General features: G+C 28.4%; 2 protein-coding genes across 2 annotated transcripts; one reads left to right on the top strand and one right to left on the bottom strand.

Annotated features, from left to right (window-relative positions):
* Positions 1–2,130: 2,130 nt before the first annotated feature.
* LOC111035676 (guanine nucleotide-binding protein-like 3 homolog) lies at positions 2,131–5,588 on the bottom strand. The gene is made up of 8 exons (XM_022317381.1): positions 5,387–5,588; positions 5,258–5,299; positions 4,859–5,088; positions 4,408–4,789; positions 4,213–4,300; positions 3,820–3,997; positions 2,824–2,966; positions 2,131–2,608 (listed from the first exon to the last, which is right to left on the bottom strand). The coding sequence occupies exons 1-8, from the start codon at positions 5,403–5,405 to the stop codon at positions 2,188–2,190; spliced, it is 1,503 nt and encodes a 500-aa protein (XP_022173073.1). The 5' UTR covers positions 5,406–5,588; the 3' UTR covers positions 2,131–2,187.
* A 249-nt stretch (positions 5,589–5,837) lies between these two features.
* Positions 5,838–17,078, top strand: LOC111035675 (DNA polymerase theta). Its single transcript, XM_022317380.1, has 26 exons — positions 5,838–6,259; positions 6,708–6,819; positions 6,963–7,078; positions 7,154–7,278; positions 7,338–7,466; positions 7,550–7,754; positions 8,256–8,388; positions 8,464–8,619; positions 8,942–9,154; positions 9,216–9,437; positions 9,504–9,712; positions 9,785–9,955; positions 10,295–10,445; positions 10,502–10,745; positions 10,801–10,927; positions 11,572–12,494; positions 13,042–13,376; positions 13,444–13,634; positions 13,756–13,888; positions 13,986–14,167; positions 14,229–14,321; positions 14,383–14,554; positions 16,034–16,185; positions 16,275–16,539; positions 16,622–16,779; positions 16,867–17,078. The coding sequence occupies exons 1-26, from the start codon at positions 6,200–6,202 to the stop codon at positions 16,990–16,992; spliced, it is 5,103 nt and encodes a 1,700-aa protein (XP_022173072.1). The 5' UTR covers positions 5,838–6,199; the 3' UTR covers positions 16,993–17,078.
* The last annotated feature ends 2,701 nt before the right edge of the window (positions 17,079–19,779 follow it).

The raw sequence follows: 19,779 nt of genomic DNA, 5'->3' as shown, positions 1-19,779 counted from the left end.
TGGGGCTAATATACTTTCTTATTATTAAATATTAATTATACGTACCTGGTGGCTGGGCCTATAGCCCCCACCTCTCCCGAAAATTTAAGAAAATAAAAATATTATATCTAGGCGGTTCTATTTAAACCATAGAATAGTAGTATTACTCTATAATTTAAACCAATTCTGTGTAAACACATTATCATTTATCATCCCCTCCTAATCTTGGGTACGTCACTACATTCTGAACATAAAAATAATGAAATTTAAATTATATCAAATTCTACGTTCGACGATCCAATTATCTATTCTGTGATCCAACCTTCAAATACCTATAGGTATATCTGTTGAATAATTCCCTATGAGCATTGCATTTAACCTAACCAAATGTCTTGAGATTTTTTTTTAATTACCTACCTAATTTAACGATAAAAATCATAATTCATAGACCTACAACTTATAGGTACATAGACCTAATTATAGACGTAAACTAATTTATAGATCAATGCTAGTTGCTATAAACTCAAGAAATAATAGTAAATGTGCTCTAAAAATTAAAAAGTATCGTAATGGCTGGGATAAATTAAATACTCTATATTTATAGTTTCATATATGTGATGTGTGTAGACGTGTAGTTCAGTGTTCGGAACGATTACTAAAAAAATGAATTCGTTCAAGTTCACCTTCAATCCTTAAAAAAGGAACTCGTTCACGTTCACGTTCATTGAAAAAATAAATGAGTTCACTGGATCGTTCATTCATTTTTTTTATAATAGTAATTATAATAAGAAAATATTATTATAATATAATATAATTAATCAATATATTTTAAACATACATTTACTAAATGGTTAATAAATTGAGCCGTCTTAAAAATCGTTAAAATATAAACGTCGTTTAATTTTGAAAAAAAACGACTGACGTTCGCCTATCGTTCAGTGGACATGAACGACATTCTCTCCAAAAACTTGTGTAGTTGTAATAATTAAAATATAAAGCTCATCTGCAGTCGGTGACAAATTATGACGAAGAAGACCTTACTATAATTTTATTTTCCGGTAGTAAAACCACAGACCACTATAATGCATTGTATTACATAGAAGACAGTGTGCTGGTTTAAAATAATTAAAAAAAACAATTATGGACACTGACATTAAACCAGTTATCATCGCATTATTCAACAACTTTGTTATTATTATTAACTTTGGCCATCACTTTGATCGAGCATCATTATAATAAAATGTTTTATTCATATTATGTCTTATTATAAGGTCTATCGTCTATGGTTTTATTGCATTTTATTTTCATGAGTTGTAGGTATATCATATGTGACTGAATATTGCTTTGTCACAATGTGCCCTTGGAAATTGGTAATTCCTAATCCCACATGATACTTAACCATGTAGTTGTAGGTATTCATGTTTTTAGTTTTAAACAATGAACATTACAGGAATTTTCACAGAAAATAGATTGTATTAATTGGTCGATAGTATTTTGTCAAGACAGTTTAATTTGTTAGCTCAAGAATTGATTGAATGTCAGCTACTCGAATTGAGTGATTATTTCATCGATAAATAATAATATATCATATTACAAGATGTACAAACAATTTACTATTTTAAAACACTCATAATTAGCTTTAAAATTAAAATATTATAAAAAGCTTACGTGATGCCCCAGTTCTAACCTTTAAATTGTATAAGAGGCCTAATTCACTCTTATTTATAAACTAACGGAGCTAAAAGTTATCTGTCGATTTGGTATGTTCCTCACTTGTAAGATGGAGACAACACGTGTGTTTGCTGAGTCCTCTAAGATAGAAGATAATGTATTGGGATACTATTACGGCGTTGTTATTTAAAGCCAAAATTATTACGTCATCTCTCATCAGCATAGGTACCCAATGATGTATTAGGAGATATAGGGGGTCTTGGAAAATATGGAGTATAAAGGATCTGTAGCTTCCTCGAGGTACTACAGCTAGTAATGAGACATTTTCTGAGTAGCTGTATTTAGATGGATCGAGGAAAAAATATTTTTAAGGTAGAATTTTACCAGAAGGTAATATGGGACAGGGAGGAATTTATTGTGTTTGAATAGTAGGTTCTCCTTCCTTCCTATAATTATATTGTATAAAATAAAAATAATAAATTAGATAATATACTTATATAATATTTAATGAAAATTAAATTTGATAACATTTAGATCCTACAGTAAATCAATCTTATCTAATAATTTTTCACATTTAATCAATCTAGATGCTGTCTTTCGTTGTTTTTTAGCATTGGCCTTTTGTAATTTTTTCAGTTTTAAAACGCCAGGTTGTAAATCAATTTTTGTTTCTGAAGGCTCTGATTTCTTCTTTTTCCTCCAACGTAATTTTCCAGATTTTTTTGCTTGTACGCCATCATCAACTACTACCATCGACTTACCATCTACATCCATTGTATCTGTTTTCACTCCTTCACCGGTTGATTCAGGTTGTAACTTGGCAAGTTCTTCCATAAATTCTGTTTCTATTCGTTGCACATTATCCAAATTAAATACATCTGTTACATTAGTAACAATTTGTGCGCTTAAGTGGACTGCTTCGACTTCAGGTGGAAGGGTGTGATATCTTATTTTGCCTCTAAAATAAAATGTTTATTTTTATATTAATAACAAATTATTAGTCTATTTAAATATTCCAATACAGTTGGTCTTAGTTAACTCGAAGTTGAAGGGACTGGCCAAATAGTACAAGCTATCCAAGGATAAAAAAATAATAGACAATTCTAGACTAGGAAAAAATTTAAGGTATCGACGATTTCAAGTTAACCTGCAAGTTCATTCAACTGTACATACCGATTCCAATCTTCAACCAAGCTACGGGCTGATGTAAATATATCAGGGATTCCACCACGACCTATATTTCCAAACCGTCTAGCTTTTAAATACAAAAAGTGTTCACATGAATCATATTGTCCAATTCCATATAACTTTTGCATCTATTCAAAACCAAAATGTATTTAATTATTTATAAAATATATTAAAATAATGAATGAGGATGAAATTAATATTCAATTACAATCAAGTATAACGAATGAATTCTTTTTAAATTTTTTATCATACAGAAATATTTTTATATTAGATAAACTTGATAGTTGGTCATATACTCATATCCGAAGTAGGTATCTAAAATATTTAGATACAGACTAATGGAAAATATGCCTACTTGCAGTGTTGGGAAGTAAGGTAACATAACAAAAGTAATGTGTTACAGTATTGTTTCTTTAATTGTAATTGTGTTAGAATAGTTTAGAAGCAACGTTTAAAATAATTTATGTTGGATTACTGTTTGCATCGAGAATTAAAAATTTGTTTTTAATTAACTGGAAAAATCTATAATACTCTACAAACATTTATAATGGGTACACATTAATTTTAAATTTTAAGTAATCACAATTATATATTCAATACTTTAGGCAACATATGTGATTGCATACATATACATTTTTATTACACACCAACATGATTGTAAATTGACAAGAAATGAGAGAAATATCCAAGTAACCTGTTTTTTAAGAAAGTTACTTTAGTGATTGAAACTCATATAATTAAAATTATATTTATATAGTGAGAAATGTAACATACCTAACACTGCTTAAAAGTTAAGAGTACACCACAAACAGTACAATAATTATTCAGGACTAATTGAAACGAGTAATAGTAGAATCATTGCTTTCTCAGAATTTAACTGTAGGTAAAACGACTAAGAAATGTTCATGAGTTCAATAATATTTTTAATTTGTAGTCAGAAGTGATACTCAGTATTTAGCTTACATAAATATAATTTATTACCTGATCTTTAGTTACACGTCCCACAATTGTAGCAGCACAAGCAATAGGATCTTCAATATTTCCAGAACTTACAACATTTTTCAATCCTACGCTATTGGTAGTAGATGCTTTGTCTAAAACTACACCTGGACAATCTAATAGTTTAATATGTTTATCCAACTGAATTTCTTGCATGTTTCTAAAATTGAATTTTTAAATCAGTTAGTTTAACCAGCAATTTGAGCAATCTATTATATTTATATGTAATATATACAAGCAAATAGCACTATTTTGTTCCATATTAATCATTAATAATTAAATTATTTTGTACGCATTAAACATTTAAAATGAAATATCAAAAATATTGCTAAATTATTGCTCAAGTATAGTAATATTAAGCTCAAATTATAATACTTGGTTACACCAGGGACAGCTCCAACTTGACACGCTCTGGATCTTTTCAAACTATTAATCAAACTACTTTTACCAACATTTGGCATACCTAAAACATGTTATATGACATAAAGTTTTAACAAAAGAAATATACATACATTATGATGATTAACAACTGTAATTACAATTTAATGTATATTTTATTATTTTCTTTACCTACAACACCTACAACAATTGATGTTTTCATTTTGTCACTACGACAGTAATTTGCTAAAAGTGTCATCACTAATTCTGCACCAACACATAGACTTATAGCTTTTTCAGTATCTTTTTTACACTTGTTCATTTTTCTATGACCAATTCGTGAACCAGCTTGTTGAGTACTAGCTTTAAATGGTACTGCTGGGGTTCCTAATTGTCCTCTAAAATAGGCCAGCCAATCACGGACTATTTCAGCTGGGACTAAGTCGGTTTTATTTAATACTACAACAAGTTTTTTTCCCAAGTCTTGAGCTGATTCCGTCACTCGTTTACATCTGGTGCCTAATGGATCACGTGCATCAACTACCTCCAAAACAACATCAGCAGCGCTAACCACCTAAACAGTTAATTACTTAATTTAATAATCATTAAGACATAACATATAATTTAAATAAAAAAACAATACTTTTCTGAATTCATCTTTAAAAGTCTTATTATCCAATTTCACAACATTTTTATACCCCGACTCTTCTTCAACATCTTCAACTTCAACAAATCCAGCTTGCATTGATTCAGTTTTTTTTACAAATTCAGCTAAAGTCTGGGATAAAGGAAGCGGTTCGGTTATTTTCTCAGGCTTCTTAGGCGCAGAAGCTTTTTGAACATTTGCTGTTCGTATTGATTCTAATTTTTTTCCTATCAATTGTCAAATTACATCATAAAACATACAACTGATTATTTATTTGTATAACAATTATTTTTATTTTTAAAAGTAGTACATGTATAATAATATAGTAATACACCATAATACAATAAGTCATTGTCTTAATAATATTTTAGTAATTTAAAAAAAGAAGTGACAAACCTTTTTTCCATTTCAAAAATGCTCTTCTATTTTTTGATTTATCTAAGTTATAAATAAATTGCATACATTTAAATTAATACAGATACATTTAACAAAGTGGATAATGTTAAATAAATATAATATACATACTAGCTTTTTCGATACCCATACTGCAGCCAAATTTCAAATTGGTGCGAAAATATTGAAAGTGAACAATTGATGTGACATGCAGAATACAAACTACTAACTATAGTTACTACGACTTAGACCGTGGGCTAAATTAATAAAAATGTGCTCATAAGTCATATTGATAAGGGTGGTCAAGTTTTTTATCACAGTATAACTTGTATTCGTAGCATTTTACATTCGGAGCAATATAATATTGTTCTATGATAATATGTTCGGAGCATTATTTTGTCGTTGATGTGAGTTATCGTAGCAGTTGTAGCAACCCGTCAAAAACAACAAATTCCGCCAAAAAGTCAGTCTTATCTGTATTTTGTCTTTTTAACATAGATAATATACACGGGTTAAGATATACATATATATCTTAAACAGCGACAATGTATTTTTTAACATTCTCCTTATCATTCGTTAGTATGCCACTATGCCAACAAAAGTAAACAATAACATTAGTATATAAGTTTTATAAACTTATCTATGATCTAAGTAATTCCGTAAAATACATATTGTACAAAATGTACTATGTGTCAATGTACATACAACATACTACATAAGTACTAGCCACTTGGCAGAACAATACTCAAAACTGCCGTAGGTGGTTTCATCTCAAACATTTAAAAAATATCATTAATTATTAATAAATAATAATGCCTGTGGATCCGTCTCATTCACAGCGAATCATGATTAATTATGCAAACCATTAATCCTCATCAGTTTAATTTTATTTACATATAACTGAATTTCATAATTAATTTTATATAATTTAACACAAAACCTACAATGACCGACGACGATTTGTGCAAAATGGATGCGTGGGGTTTGCCTGACCAAATCGTAGAAGTAAATATTTTATACTTAAAAGGAAGCTCCAGCATAATTATTATTTTTTTTTGCTCTCTTACAAATGTTGAAATTTACAACATTGAAAAGTTGAATTCAGTTGAACCAATTTTTTCTTGTTAACATTATAGTAAACTAACCTATTATTTAAATTAAAAGTAAGAACATTATTTGTGTTTTAAGTTAGGTTTTTTATGATTTTTTAATTTTTAAATAGCAAACTTGAAAATTGAAATATCTACAAAAACCAGATGTACTAACACAGATAATGTTCTTACCTGAGTTTGATAATATATACGATCACTCTAATATTAAAATTAAAACAACCCAAAATTGGTTTTGTCAAACTTCAATCTTCTATATTGTATACTCTTACCTACATTTGTAAGACAGAATCACACACAAGTGTGGCATCTTAGAGTGTAATACTATATTTTATTTATTTTAGAACTATAAAAAACGAGGAATTGTGTCAATGTTTCCTTGGCAAGTGGAATGTCTAACTAGTGACGGTGTTTTGGATGGACGCAATCTGGTGTACTCGGCACCTACATCAGCTGGTTAAGATTTTACTTATTAAATATTTCATATTTTCTAGATTATCTGTTTTAAGTTTATAGCTATCCTTTTTATTTTATTATATTTTGCTGGTAGTTTATTACTTTTATAAAATACATTTTATTAACCCTTGTTTTTTTCCCAGGAAAAACTATGGTTGCTGAATTATTAACAATGCAAACAGTTCTAGAAAGAGATAAAAAAGTTCTGATAATTCTCCCATTTGTATCTGTTGTACGAGAAAAAATGTTGTATTTTCAAGTAAAATGTTTTTTTTAAAATTATTTAACAGTTGTACTCAATTAATAGTCAATAATAATAAATTATTTTATATAGGAACTATTTGAAGGAACAAACAAAAGAGTTGCTGGATTTATGGGCAGTTATACTCCGGCTGGTGGATTGCGTTCTGTAAATGTTGCTATTGCTACTATTGAAAAAGCCAATGGTATAATAAATCGGTAAGCTTAATAGTAAAACTAATGTCTATACAAATTAATGGCAATGATTTTGATTTTAGCTTGATTGAGGAGGATGGACTGCAAGATGTTGGTTGTATAGTTGTAGACGAACTACATATGCTCGGCGATTCAAATAGAGGCTACCTACTAGAATTATTGCTAACAAAAATCAAATACATGTCTAAAATGTAAGTACATAAAATAAACATTAAGATCATATTTTATGTTTATTTACCTATGAATATTTTTTTTTTTTAATATTTGATTACAGAAGAAGTAATTTATCAATTCAAATTGTTGGTATGTCTGCTACATTGCCAAATTTAGACATTCTTGCAAAATGGTTAGATGCTACACTGTTTCATACAGATTTTCGTCCAGTTCCTTTAAAGGAATATTTAAAAATTGGAAAAAATGTATATAATGCCAAGAATCTTTCTTTAAGTCACACAATTAAACCAAGTGTTGAAATTAAAGTAATGAACAATAAACAATTGTATTGTTTAATTTGTATTTTATTACTTTACCGTACTTCTTTTTTTAAAGTTTTATGTAGTTATGTATATTGTAAACTATGGCAAAGTCAAAATTTAGAGGTTGGACCAGGGCTGGCAGCAAGTATAGGGAGCCATTACTTTTTATATAGTTAATGGCAAGGTTGTGATCGGATCTGTTATCTGTAGATAACTGGTAGTCATCCTGAAAAAAATTTCAAAAAATAGTTATTACATCTTAATATAGCTTAAAGACAATTAAAAGGGTAGTGCAATGGAGCTTTGTGCAAATGTGTAAAAATCTCAAAATAGCAGAGTTCAAAACCAAGTTTGACCTCCAAATTTTGACTTTACCATTGTCTTATGTATATCTAACAATATGAAATCAAGAAAAAAAATTGTAAAAAAGAGTAACCTGTAAAGTAACAAAATTCCATTTGATCATATTGTATTTTATATAAATATTTATAACTTTGTCTTTAGAATGATCCAGATGATATAAAGTATTTGTGTATTGATACAATTCTTCAAGGGTATTCAATATTAATATTCTGTTTTACAAAAAAGTGGTGTGAATCTTTAGCTCTTGAAATTGCGTCTGAAATTAAACGTTTAGGTAACTATGTTTGTTTTTTTTTTTTTTAATGATAATTAAAATAAAATATTACTTAATAATTGTTATTAATTAAAGGTGGAGATAATAAATCAAAAGTTGGAATTGATTTACGAAATCAATTAAATGGTGAAAATCTAGGAGATGTGTTGGAGCAGCTTAGGAGGTGTCCCGTTGGTCTTGAAACTGATTTAAATAAAACCATATCATTTGGTGTTGCTTTTCATCATGCAGGTGATTTTTTATTTTGTTTGCCTTTAATAGTTTTTACACAATTTCTATTTACTGCTTATTTAATTTAAAAATATTATGTATAGACAGTGGCTGGTCTGTGCATGTATTTTACATTTTTGGGAAATGATTTTTTTAAGCAATTCATAATACTATGTTAACATTTTGGACTTAATATTATGTTAAAACATTATAACATTGTCTTCAAACTTGACTGTTATAATAGCATAACTAATTTTGTATTAATTTTTTATTAATATTTAGGCATGTGAAAACTTGAGAACTCACATAGTAAGTCTTAATCTATTCATAATTTTGTTTTTAGGCCTTACAATGGACGAAAGGGACATAATTGAAGGTGCATTCAAGCAAAATATAGTGAGAGTATTAATTGCCACGTCAACTTTATCCTCTGGTGTAAATTTGCCTGCACGGAGAGTGATTGTGAGATCACCGCATTGTCATGGATTTCCTATTGATATTTTACAGTATCGACAAATGATTGGACGTGCTGGTCGCATGGGTGTTGATACAGCTGGTTTGTTGATATTGGGTTTGTTCATTTTTTTGTAGTTTTAAACATTTAATTTTTATTTTAGGAGAAAGTTATTTAATATGTAATGAGAATGAACGGCGAATGGGTGAAGAAATAGCAACTCAAAACCTTCCTCCAATTAAAAGTTGTTTGGGAGTTGGAGATTTTTCTAGCTGTTTAAAACGAGCACTGTTAGAAGTGGTTGCCGGTTGTGTTGTTTGTACTACAGAAGAAGCTTTTGAGTATATTAAGTGTACATTACTTTATATATCAAATGGTGAAAACTGTAAGAATTTGTCATAATAATTAAATGTTTTTAATTTATTAAAAGTTTGATGTTGAATTTTTTTAGTGAATGAAACTCCAATTAATGAGTGTCTAAAATTATTAATCGAACATCAATTTGTACGTGAAAGTGACAATAAACTATCTCCTACTAATCTAGGCCAAGCTTGTCTTGCAGCATCTGTTACACCTGAAATCGGCTTAAAACTGATCAAAGAGTTAGATAGAGCAAGACAGAATTTTGTCCTTGACTCTGAACTTCATTTACTTTATTTAGTGAGAAGATAGATTATTTATAAATGTTTTTGTATAGTTGTAACCTAAATTAAATAATTTATCGTACTTTAGATTACACCATATTCAGTAAGTGATCAGATTGGACATTTGGATTGGTTTAGAGTTCTCCATGTGTGGGAAAAGTTACCACATTCTATGCGCAAAGTAGGAGATATGATTGGTATTGAAGAGGGATTCATTGTTAAAGCTATGACTGGAACCAGTTTTAGTACATCTTCAGATGTATGTTATTGGTTTAATTTTTAGAGAAAATTCTGACAAAAGCTGAAAGTTACTCAAATATTTTAAGTTTGCAATATGTGTTATACAAAAATGTTACACAAATGCAATATTTAATATACCTATACAGCATTAGTGTTGAGAAAGAACCTTAGTAGCGACCAGTTTATGTCTGGTAAGTGGTAGTGGTCATGCAACATCGGTTTTGCACACCCTCTCCCCCAGTCAACGTGGTTAAGCCACGCTCCTGTGTACAAATCAGTTCTTGAGGTTCCTTCTTAACATGAATGGAGTATAGTTAAATTATTTGATACATAATTAACTGATTATTTTTGTATTTAGAAACATAAATTAGCTGTTCATAGAAGATTTTATACAACTCTCCTATTACATGATTTAATAAATGAAATTCCCATTAACACAGTAGTTTTAAAGTATGGTACATCCAAAGGTCTTTTGCAAAGTCTCCAGCAATCATCTTCTACTTTTGCAGGTGAGATTTATCATAGAGTTGATTTTATAGGTTTTATTTTATTTTATTTTGTTTAGGCATGGTAACGCAGTTCTGTAAGAGACTTGGGTGGTCATCCTTAGAATTATTAATATCACAGTTTTCTGAAAGACTACAGTTCGGTGTACAGAGGCAACTTGTTGAGTTGTTACGATTGGACTGTTTGAACTCGATCACTGCCCGGACATTGTATAATGCAGGAATACAAAACATTCCTGAATTAGCATTAGCCGATTTACGATTAGTACAGCGTACTCTTACTAAGGCAATTCCATATCAAAGGTGAGCATAGTTAAATAGCTTATGAGTATATTTAATACTTAAAATTCATTTTTAGTAATATAAATAATAACAATACCAATGATGAGGACAAACGAAAGAACATTTGGTTGGCTGGACGTTTTGCTCTTAATGAAAAAGAAGCTGCTATATTTATCATAAATGAAGCAAGGCATCTTTTGAAGGTAAGATTCAATGTACTAAATAAAATGTTTACTCATCAATGTCAGTCTTATAATTTGAACAATTATTTGAAATATAACTTAAATTAAATATTTAGGCTTAAGAGGACGCCTCAGTGTCATACCAGTATAATAATATATTGTACAGAAGTCTTACAAATGTGTAGTCAGTCTTGTAAAAGATATTTAAAAGTATTTAAATACCAATAGTCATGTCTAATGTTTAAATAAACAAACAAAGTAAATCCAGTTGTTATCGTCACATATCCACACTATCTATTAGCAAAACATCAATCAAATAGTCGAAGAGAGGTAGAATCGATTTAGATGAAAACTGTTGGCTTTTTGTAATCTACTTAAATAATTATAAATTACCAGGTATTTTAATTTTGAAGTGAGCTACGAGTATTTTTAAATTTCAATATTTTATATACATATTATAACATGCTTCAAAATAAAAGTAGTAAAACTTATGATGCCAAATGAAAACGGCTGAATAGAAATGTTTGTTATACTCCTATAAGAAAACCTGTGGGTTTAACCTAACCTGTTCTTTAGTTTTTACAGAGTAAATTGTTACACAATATTAATATTGAATTTTTATTTAATATAATTATTTATAATGTTATTTTATTTTTATATTATAGAGAGAACTTGGTCTGAAATCAGCAAGTTGGGTCGATGATAACAATGAAGAAGAAGATTTCGATACAACTGTGAAGATACGGCCTACATCAAGAGATGTTACCATCATTGAAAATAGTCAAGAAAGCAACCAATCAATGAAATCTTTGGTAAATGTTTCTGTTCAAAATTTATCAAGTTCATCAAGTTCATCAAAAAGTGTTGAGTTATTTGCTGAATCTGATTGTGTAAACGATAAATCAGAAGAAGTCACAAATAAAGATTATAAACGTGAAAGTTTGGATCTTTTTGAAGGGTCATTTGAACATACTAAATATAGTATTACTGTAAATGTTAGTCAAAAACATAACTCAGATAATCTTAGTAACAAATCAATAAGTGATTCATATTTAGCCGAGTTAATTAACATCAAGACACCCAAAGAACTAGAAGAGAAATGGGATTGTAACATTGGAGGAGAAATTATTTTGGAAATGAGTCAAAGAGATTTTGGGTCCAAAAAACGAAAAAGAGAAGAAGACATTCAAACGGAAAACGATTGTTTAAATGATATTTTTATAGAACCTCGGCCAAAATATAAAAAAATTGAAGAACCCTCAACAAGTCTCAGTAAACCTCCCGAGATAAGTAATTCTTTTGAGAATACTATGTTTCCTGATTCAATAAGGATTGACACACAACTTGATCAACTACTGAATGGCAATGGCAAAACGAATACAACTTTGAACATAATATCTACAGAAATGAGTGAAAGTGTAATGCAACTGGCATTTCAAGATTCTTTTAATTCAATGTCAAATACGATAATATCTCCAAAGAAAAGTAATGTTGTTGTCATGACATGTAAAGATTTAACTATATCCGACTCGGAAGACATGATTGCAGGTTCTCAAGACACTTCATCTAGTGGACCGTCTCCTCACAAGTATGATTATGTGCTAGCTCCATAGGCGTAACCAGACCTTTTAGTTAGGGGGGCTGAAGTCCAGATATTTTTTGATAGTAAAATAGGATATCATATAGCCGCATTTTCCAGTTGAATAAAAGTTGATCATTATCACGATTAAAAATATAATATCCTAAATTGTGATCACTAACCCAACTTTGTTTATTATTCAATGTGGTGGGTAATCATTGTTGATGAATTCATGTTTATACTGTTAATTTTGTATTGACTGTAGATGATTTATCTTAAATTATCACTAAAAGTGAACTGTGTAATCGTGGTTTAAAATAGTCAACCACACACAAATATGATTGTATTACATATTTTCCCTGTCAGTTTATATTAATCATGAAAGGTATTTTAAATCGTTAAGCAAAAATTAAGTTTATTATATTTTAATATAAGTGAGCTTCAGCCCCCTCAAGCTACATATATGACTAATTATTGATTTTTTCTGAATCTTTAATGTATATTTATCTAAAAGTAATAAATAGATAATAACTGTTATTATTTATTATTGTTTTAGGGAGTCTCCAATTAAACCTGAAGCTAATGCCAATTCAAAATTTGATACATGGGCGTATAAAACTAAACTAATGGAAAATATTGATTTATTTGCCCGAGATCACTTTCCAGATATTAAGCGCAGAAAAGAAATAACATTAGCCTTGAACGTATCTACAGAAATTACTACAGAACAGAAAATTGGAGCTAGAATTGTTAGACGAAGTTTAGAAAATAATAATAATAATAATAATAATAATATAAAATTATTCAAATTTAATAACCAAGTATTAAAAGGATTTGCCATTACATGGTACAAACAAACTGTTGTACATTATGTAGATTTCAATAAGGCTGGTACGTTTCTTTTTATTGCTAAGAAATCTTATTCTAATATAAAATTTGTTTTCTTTTATTTTAATAGGTCCATCCGGTGTAAGTCTATTGAAAAAGCTGTTGTCCAATAAAAATTTAGTTGTTAACATAACAGATGCTAAATTAAGTTACAAAATGATCTCTCAATGTTGCAACATTAAACCGGTTTGCAAATTCAGAGACCCTTTTGTAGCTGATTGGCTAATAAATGGACAACAAAAAAACTCCTTAAATAACTTGGTAATTTGTATGCACTATACATTCATAATATAGTATTTACTATTTTAATATTTAAAAATGTTCTGTTTATCTATAAATCAATTCATAATTGAATTCTATTAATCATAAACAATTATGCTAGGTTCAATGGAATTTAAACTTCCAAGGCAAAATACAAACAAACGATGCAGTTTTTAATGCATTTATCACTCATAAATTAATGTCAACTTTAAAACATCAACTTAAACAAATATATATTTACAAAACATTCAAAGGTAAAATTATTTACATCAAAAAGTTCACATTAGAAAATATTTTTTATTCTCGCTATACCCTATAATATTTATTTATTAATTATTAATTCACCATTAGATATAGAGATGCCTATACAAATTATATTGGCAAAAATGGAACTGTATGGTTTTGGTCTAAACAAAGAACATTTGGTAGAGTTAAATGATACAGTAAATAAGCTAATGGCCAACATTTCTGAACAAGGGTTTGAACAATCTGGAACCAGGTTTAACATGCAATCCACATTAGAATGGGCCAAAGTAAGTGTTGACAGTTATTTTATTTAACAATAGATTTCACTATTAATATTTTGTTGACTAGGTAAAAAAAAGATTGAAATTAACTGATAGTTCTCCACATTTACTGGTTGAGTTGGTAAAAAATTGGCGAAAATTAAGCTGTCTTAGAAATTCTGTAAGTATAGTATAAGTAAATGTTTTGAAAGAAGTTCCTTATTAATTTTTTCATTTTGTAGCATATCAATGTGTATTTAACAATGCAGAATGATCGTGTTTATTGTGACAGCAATACATATTCTAATACAGGTAGAATAAGTATGCACGAACCCAATTTACAAAATATACCTAAAGACTATGTCATTGAAAATGATATATTAAGTTTGAGATCAGCGTTCGTACCAAAGTCAGGTCAGGTTTATTGATATTATCATTAAATATTTATTATTATTATTATCAATTGTTAGTAAGAAGCAATTTCTATACAAAAACAAACACAAGTCTAGCATGATTAAAATTACTAAATTTTTGGTTCAATTTATGTTTTGTATTTGTAGTAGCTGCTAAATATTTTGTATGGATTGGGTATAATAGGAAAATTGATCATGTTTTGTTGTTTTTGAGATTTCCAATAATTTATTTATTTATTTGGTTCCTTACTCATAGAATGTACACTAAGTTTATTTCCATAAGTTTTTGTCAAGGATACAATAAATCACTATCAATGTTACTAATAGTGAGCAGTCACTATACAATGCAATAATCTATGATCCAGGTTTAGTCTAATTAATAATTTTATTAGTTATGATTCTCATTATTAAGTATTGTGTAAATATTAATGATACATTCATATAGGCGTAACTAGTCCTTTAAGTTAGGAGGGAAGGTCCTAAAAATGGTTTTTAGCAAAATATAAAGTACCTATGGAACATAATTGCCTCCACACAGTTTTGATGTGTATGAATTATCTAGAAAAATTATAAGTAATATGTAGATTGATTAATTATTAATAGTGCCTAAAAATTCTTTGTTTTACCTGAATTCCATAAAAATATAAAATGTATATTGTACCTATAATAGTATAATATAATAATTAATAATATTCATGTTCAAAATACTTAACACATTTTTCTTAGAAGAATCCATTTTAAAGTCGTAACTTTTCTTTTTTATTATATTTATTGACTTTTAAATAAGAAATTATAACCATAACATTAAATGATTAAAACAATGCATTCAAATTTTAGTAATCTAGAATTTTACTCTGTCAGATACCTATATTAATTCCGAACTCTGCGTTATTTTACTTCAGTACCGCCAACACTGACTTCTGTCTATTTACTATTCGTTATAAAATATGCCCAAATCGTTTCTTCGGGATTCTTGTAGCTTTATAAATACAATACCATAATACGTTATAATTTACTCTATTATTTGTATGAAGTATACTATAAAGTACTATCAAGTCTTATGCCTAAAATATAAAATAAACATTTCTCCACTCGTCTATTCAACAACCTAAGTTAACAAATTTGGAGGACGAATGAACACTACTGGTAGCGCTGTCGTACTGATGGTTAGGCGGGTTCCCCCTTTCAGCTACTGCCCTCGAAAATATTAAATACAATTTGAAAAATGGATAAATAATTAATTCACTTCTATCTAAAAATGTAACATATTTAAAATAAAATATAAATGGATGTTTCTTAACTTTCTTATTATTAACTAATAATTACATACATTGTTAATCAGACATGAACATGTGTTGCAGCATCCTCGTCGTTACCTACTTGGCTACTTTGTTTAATAATATAAATAACATACAATTTTGTTAATCTATGCATATTTTTATAAGTTTTGCATATTTTAAAAATATTAAAATCATTATAGATCAAACACTGGTATCTGTAGATTTTTGTCAAATTGAACTACGCATACTCGCTCATTTGTCAAAAGATTCAATATTGTTATCTGCTCTTACGTCTCCTGGTGATGTTTTCATAAATTTATCGTCTAAATGGCATAAAATACCAGAAACTGAGGTATGTGTAAATATGTAACTGTATTTCTTAGGTTAGGTTAAGTTTTTTTGGTTTTTTTCTAAGAATATATTCTTATTTTGTGTGTTCAGGTATGTGATGAACTCAGGCAAAAAACCAAACAAGTTTGCTATGGTATGTTGTACGGCATGGGTGCAGTAACTCTAAGCGATACTTTGAATATTACTCAAGATGAAGCACATAAACTAATATCAGAATTCAAAAGCACATTTCCTGGTGTCAAAAAATATTTTAATGAATGTGTATCACAATGCAGGTCAATGGGGTTGGTAAAAACATTGAGTGGACGAATCAGACATTTTCCAGATATTAACAGCGAAGTACCAAAGATCAAATGTATGTTTTTATTCTTTTATTCTTCTATTTGCAAAATAATAAATTATAATTTATCATTATTATTATGATACATTATTAATAGCTCAAGTGGAACGTCAAGCAATTAATACAATTATTCAGGGAAGTGCTGCTGATGTTACAAAAATGGCAATGATTAAAATTGATAAAATTATCAACCAAGGTGTTCTCAATACACGTGTACATTTAGTTATGCATTTGCACGATGAACTAATTTTTGATGTAAGTATTATATGAATATTGTATTTACAATAGTTTTTTAATTGTATTCTATCATTAAGTTATTAAATTATTCTGTAATGTTTTCAGGTTGAAAATACAGTTCTTGATGAAGCTTGTTCAACAATTATTAAAACAATGGAGACTGCAGTTAATTTATGTGTCCCTTTGCCAGTAAAATTGAGAAAGGGTTCTTCATGGGGTGATTTAAAATAATGATCTCATTTTACAGTTTATTATTGTCAGCTGCTTTAATTAACACAAATATTTATTTATTTATTTTTATCAAATAAAAATAAATAAATATGATATCATGTCTTTTAGTCTAATAATGTAATTATCTCTGAAACAATTTTTTTTTAATGCACTGATTTTGTTAACTTTTTTTTATTATTTTATCACTTTCACTGTGTAATTTATGTTTAATTTAGTGTCATATTGTGCATGCTTTTAAATCATCGAAACACTTTAGTTGGACTGATTTAATTATTTATTATTCTATTTTAAAATAATTTTTTTTATCAAATATTTTGTTTCGTTTGATTTTCATATTATTGAATCAGCCATAGTCGCTATTGTGTTAATGTTAACTAGTCTTTAAAAAATCTTACTGTTTTCTTTTGATAAGATTGTACAATTTGTGTATTACTTTTAATACAGTTTTATTTACTCGAAAATATTCATTGTTGGGTTGTTAAAATAATATTTTTTAATATTTTGATTGGGATATAACTTATGTGATACTTAATTTAGAAAATTAAATTGTGTATAGCTATTAAACTATTATTATTTTAATATAACAATATTGATTGATCTACATATCTACTAAATACAAAAATAATACTCAATGCTTAAACTATTGACAATAATATATACTGTTATGCAGATAATAATATATGGAACATTATCGATTTAATGCGTAATGACTAATGACCATTAAAATAGGTGTTTTAGTGTTCCTTATTGTAAGTTTAAATTATATGTTTATTATTGTTTAGTTTATTTTGATATATAATGACTCAGATGGTTTTAACAAAAATAGACCATTTTTTTGGGTACTCAACCAAACTTACTGTTCCTTTCTGTCGTGGCAATCCTTAAAAAATAATAGGACATATTTATTTTGATGTATAGTTAATAATTATTTTTATAAATAATTATTATTTATCCATCAATATAATTTATCAATCTGACCTTATTTTGTAATCATTAAAAATTAATTTTATTACCTACTTATGTTCAGTTCAACATTGAATTTATTTGTATTTAGTCCTATACCATAATCTTGTTGCTATTTTTTTTATTGAAATTTAGTAAGTAGGTAACTACTAACTGTTTATTTTTACTATGTATACAATTTATGTATATCATCAACAATTAACATTTATAATTAGAGATTTCAAAATTGTTAGATGGTACCTAATACCTATAGAGTATAGATATTCTAATATATAAATGAGTAGGTAGTTGTCAGTTGGCTACGATTCACCAACATGCTCACCATCTTTGTTTTTAAAGACCTTATTTTAAAATAATTAAAATTTCTTATACTTCCTATTACTTAATTTAACTTTTATGTGTTTTATGTAGGTATACACAAGCTTATTTTTCAAATAAGTATTGTCATTTTCTACTTTAAATTATTTAGCAAATAATTTTTCTAAACATTTTTGATGTAACAAAATCAAAACTCAAACTAATAGTTTTTTATTTACCTATTTCTCTTTGTCCTTTGAGTACCTACTAACAGTTCTCAATTAAAAAAAAAACCAAACTTTGTATTGCCACAGGACACTCTTTGAGTAAGTACCTAGTACAAACACTTCTAGAATTTGAAAATATGGTCTTTACTCTTTAGTGTATTTAAAAATTCTAAAGTTCAGTAATTGAATAAATGCATTATTAAACGAAATAATGTGAGTGAGTACTGAGCATGCTTTGTGAATCACCTGGTATAACGTGACTACATTACAGTATTGTTTTGAAGACGAGTGGAAAATCATTGCATGACTGTATAAGACGTGCCTAAACTCTTATAATACACGGGGAATAGAGAAGTACCTATTTAGATGGCTTGGACGCGACCGCCCTAAGCGTTACCTAATTGTTATTTGTCAACAAATATTGTAAACTTGTTGGAAAACTTTTTTTGTGTTGTTCTAATGCACCGATTAAAGCACTGTATCCTCGGGGCTATGATCATATTCGTTGATAATAAAACATGTTTATTTTTTCACGTTGAATTTATTTTTCAGTTTGTTCTGTTTCACTTTTTAGTTTTTACATACCTAATGGCATAGAACAATAATAATGGCTAATGTAGTAACAGGACACGTACAATTTTTTTTTTACATTTATTATAACAAAGGGAGGAGAGGAAATTAGCTCCGAGCCGTTTAAATAATGAATTGGTAGGTACGTCTGCTTTGGTTTTGAATGATGATATTATCATTGTTGAGCCTAAATTAATGAAAACAAACAATAATGGTCAAACAACGGGCTTTCCATTTCACTGACTAGGTATGTTTTATGATATCTCGAAGTATACAAATCGACGGTCTTATGGCACATACAAATATTGTGATTGGATGATGTGTTGATAACCTTAAGTGTAAGACATAAGTTGTATTTAATATAATATTATGTTTAGGTATTATACCTGTACACCTGTACTGTATACCTATACTGTAAATAGGTTTAGAATATTAAGGCTGTAGTCTGTAGAAATTTCAGAATAACGTGTGTGCGTGTACAGCAGGAACCGCTATTGATCATCTACATACTTGGTAAAGTGGGAGTATCTAGAATTGTTATTTTTTTGGTGGAGGAGGTTAAAATTAATTTTATCTAAAAGTGATTTATTAATGAAGATGTTGTTATTATTTAACCATTTTTGGTCTGCAGGAGTATAACCCGCTTACCCTCCTCTGGATATTCCACTAGGTAGGTTTAACGTGGTGATCTTTGAAGCATGCTCATCCTATTTTTATGCTTAAACTAGGC

Source organism: Myzus persicae, unplaced genomic scaffold (genome assembly GCF_001856785.1).
Source record: "Myzus persicae strain clone G006 unplaced genomic scaffold, MPER_G0061.0, whole genome shotgun sequence".
In the NCBI taxonomy this organism is placed as follows: Eukaryota; Metazoa; Arthropoda; class Insecta; order Hemiptera; family Aphididae; genus Myzus; species Myzus persicae.
Note: the sequence above shows the minus strand (reverse complement) of the source record. Positions and strands in the feature narration are given on the sequence as shown.

Coding starts and splice junctions, on each gene's coding strand:
- LOC111035676 (XM_022317381.1), bottom strand. Junction 5,089..5,257: donor ATTTTTGAAATGGAAAAAAG/GTTTGTCACTTC, acceptor GACAATTGATAG/GAAAAAAATTAGAATCAATA. Junction 4,301..4,407: donor AATTGTTGTAGGTGTTGTAG/GTAAAGAAAATA, acceptor AACATGTTTTAG/GTATGCCAAATGTTGGTAAA.
- LOC111035675 (XM_022317380.1), top strand. CDS start 6,200: ATGACCGACGACGATTTGTGCAAAATGGATGCGTGGGGTTTGCCTGAC. Junction 10,446..10,501: donor ATCATCTTCTACTTTTGCAG/GTGAGATTTATC, acceptor TATTTTGTTTAG/GCATGGTAACGCAGTTCTGT. Junction 13,377..13,443: donor TGTAGATTTCAATAAGGCTG/GTACGTTTCTTT, acceptor TTATTTTAATAG/GTCCATCCGGTGTAAGTCTA.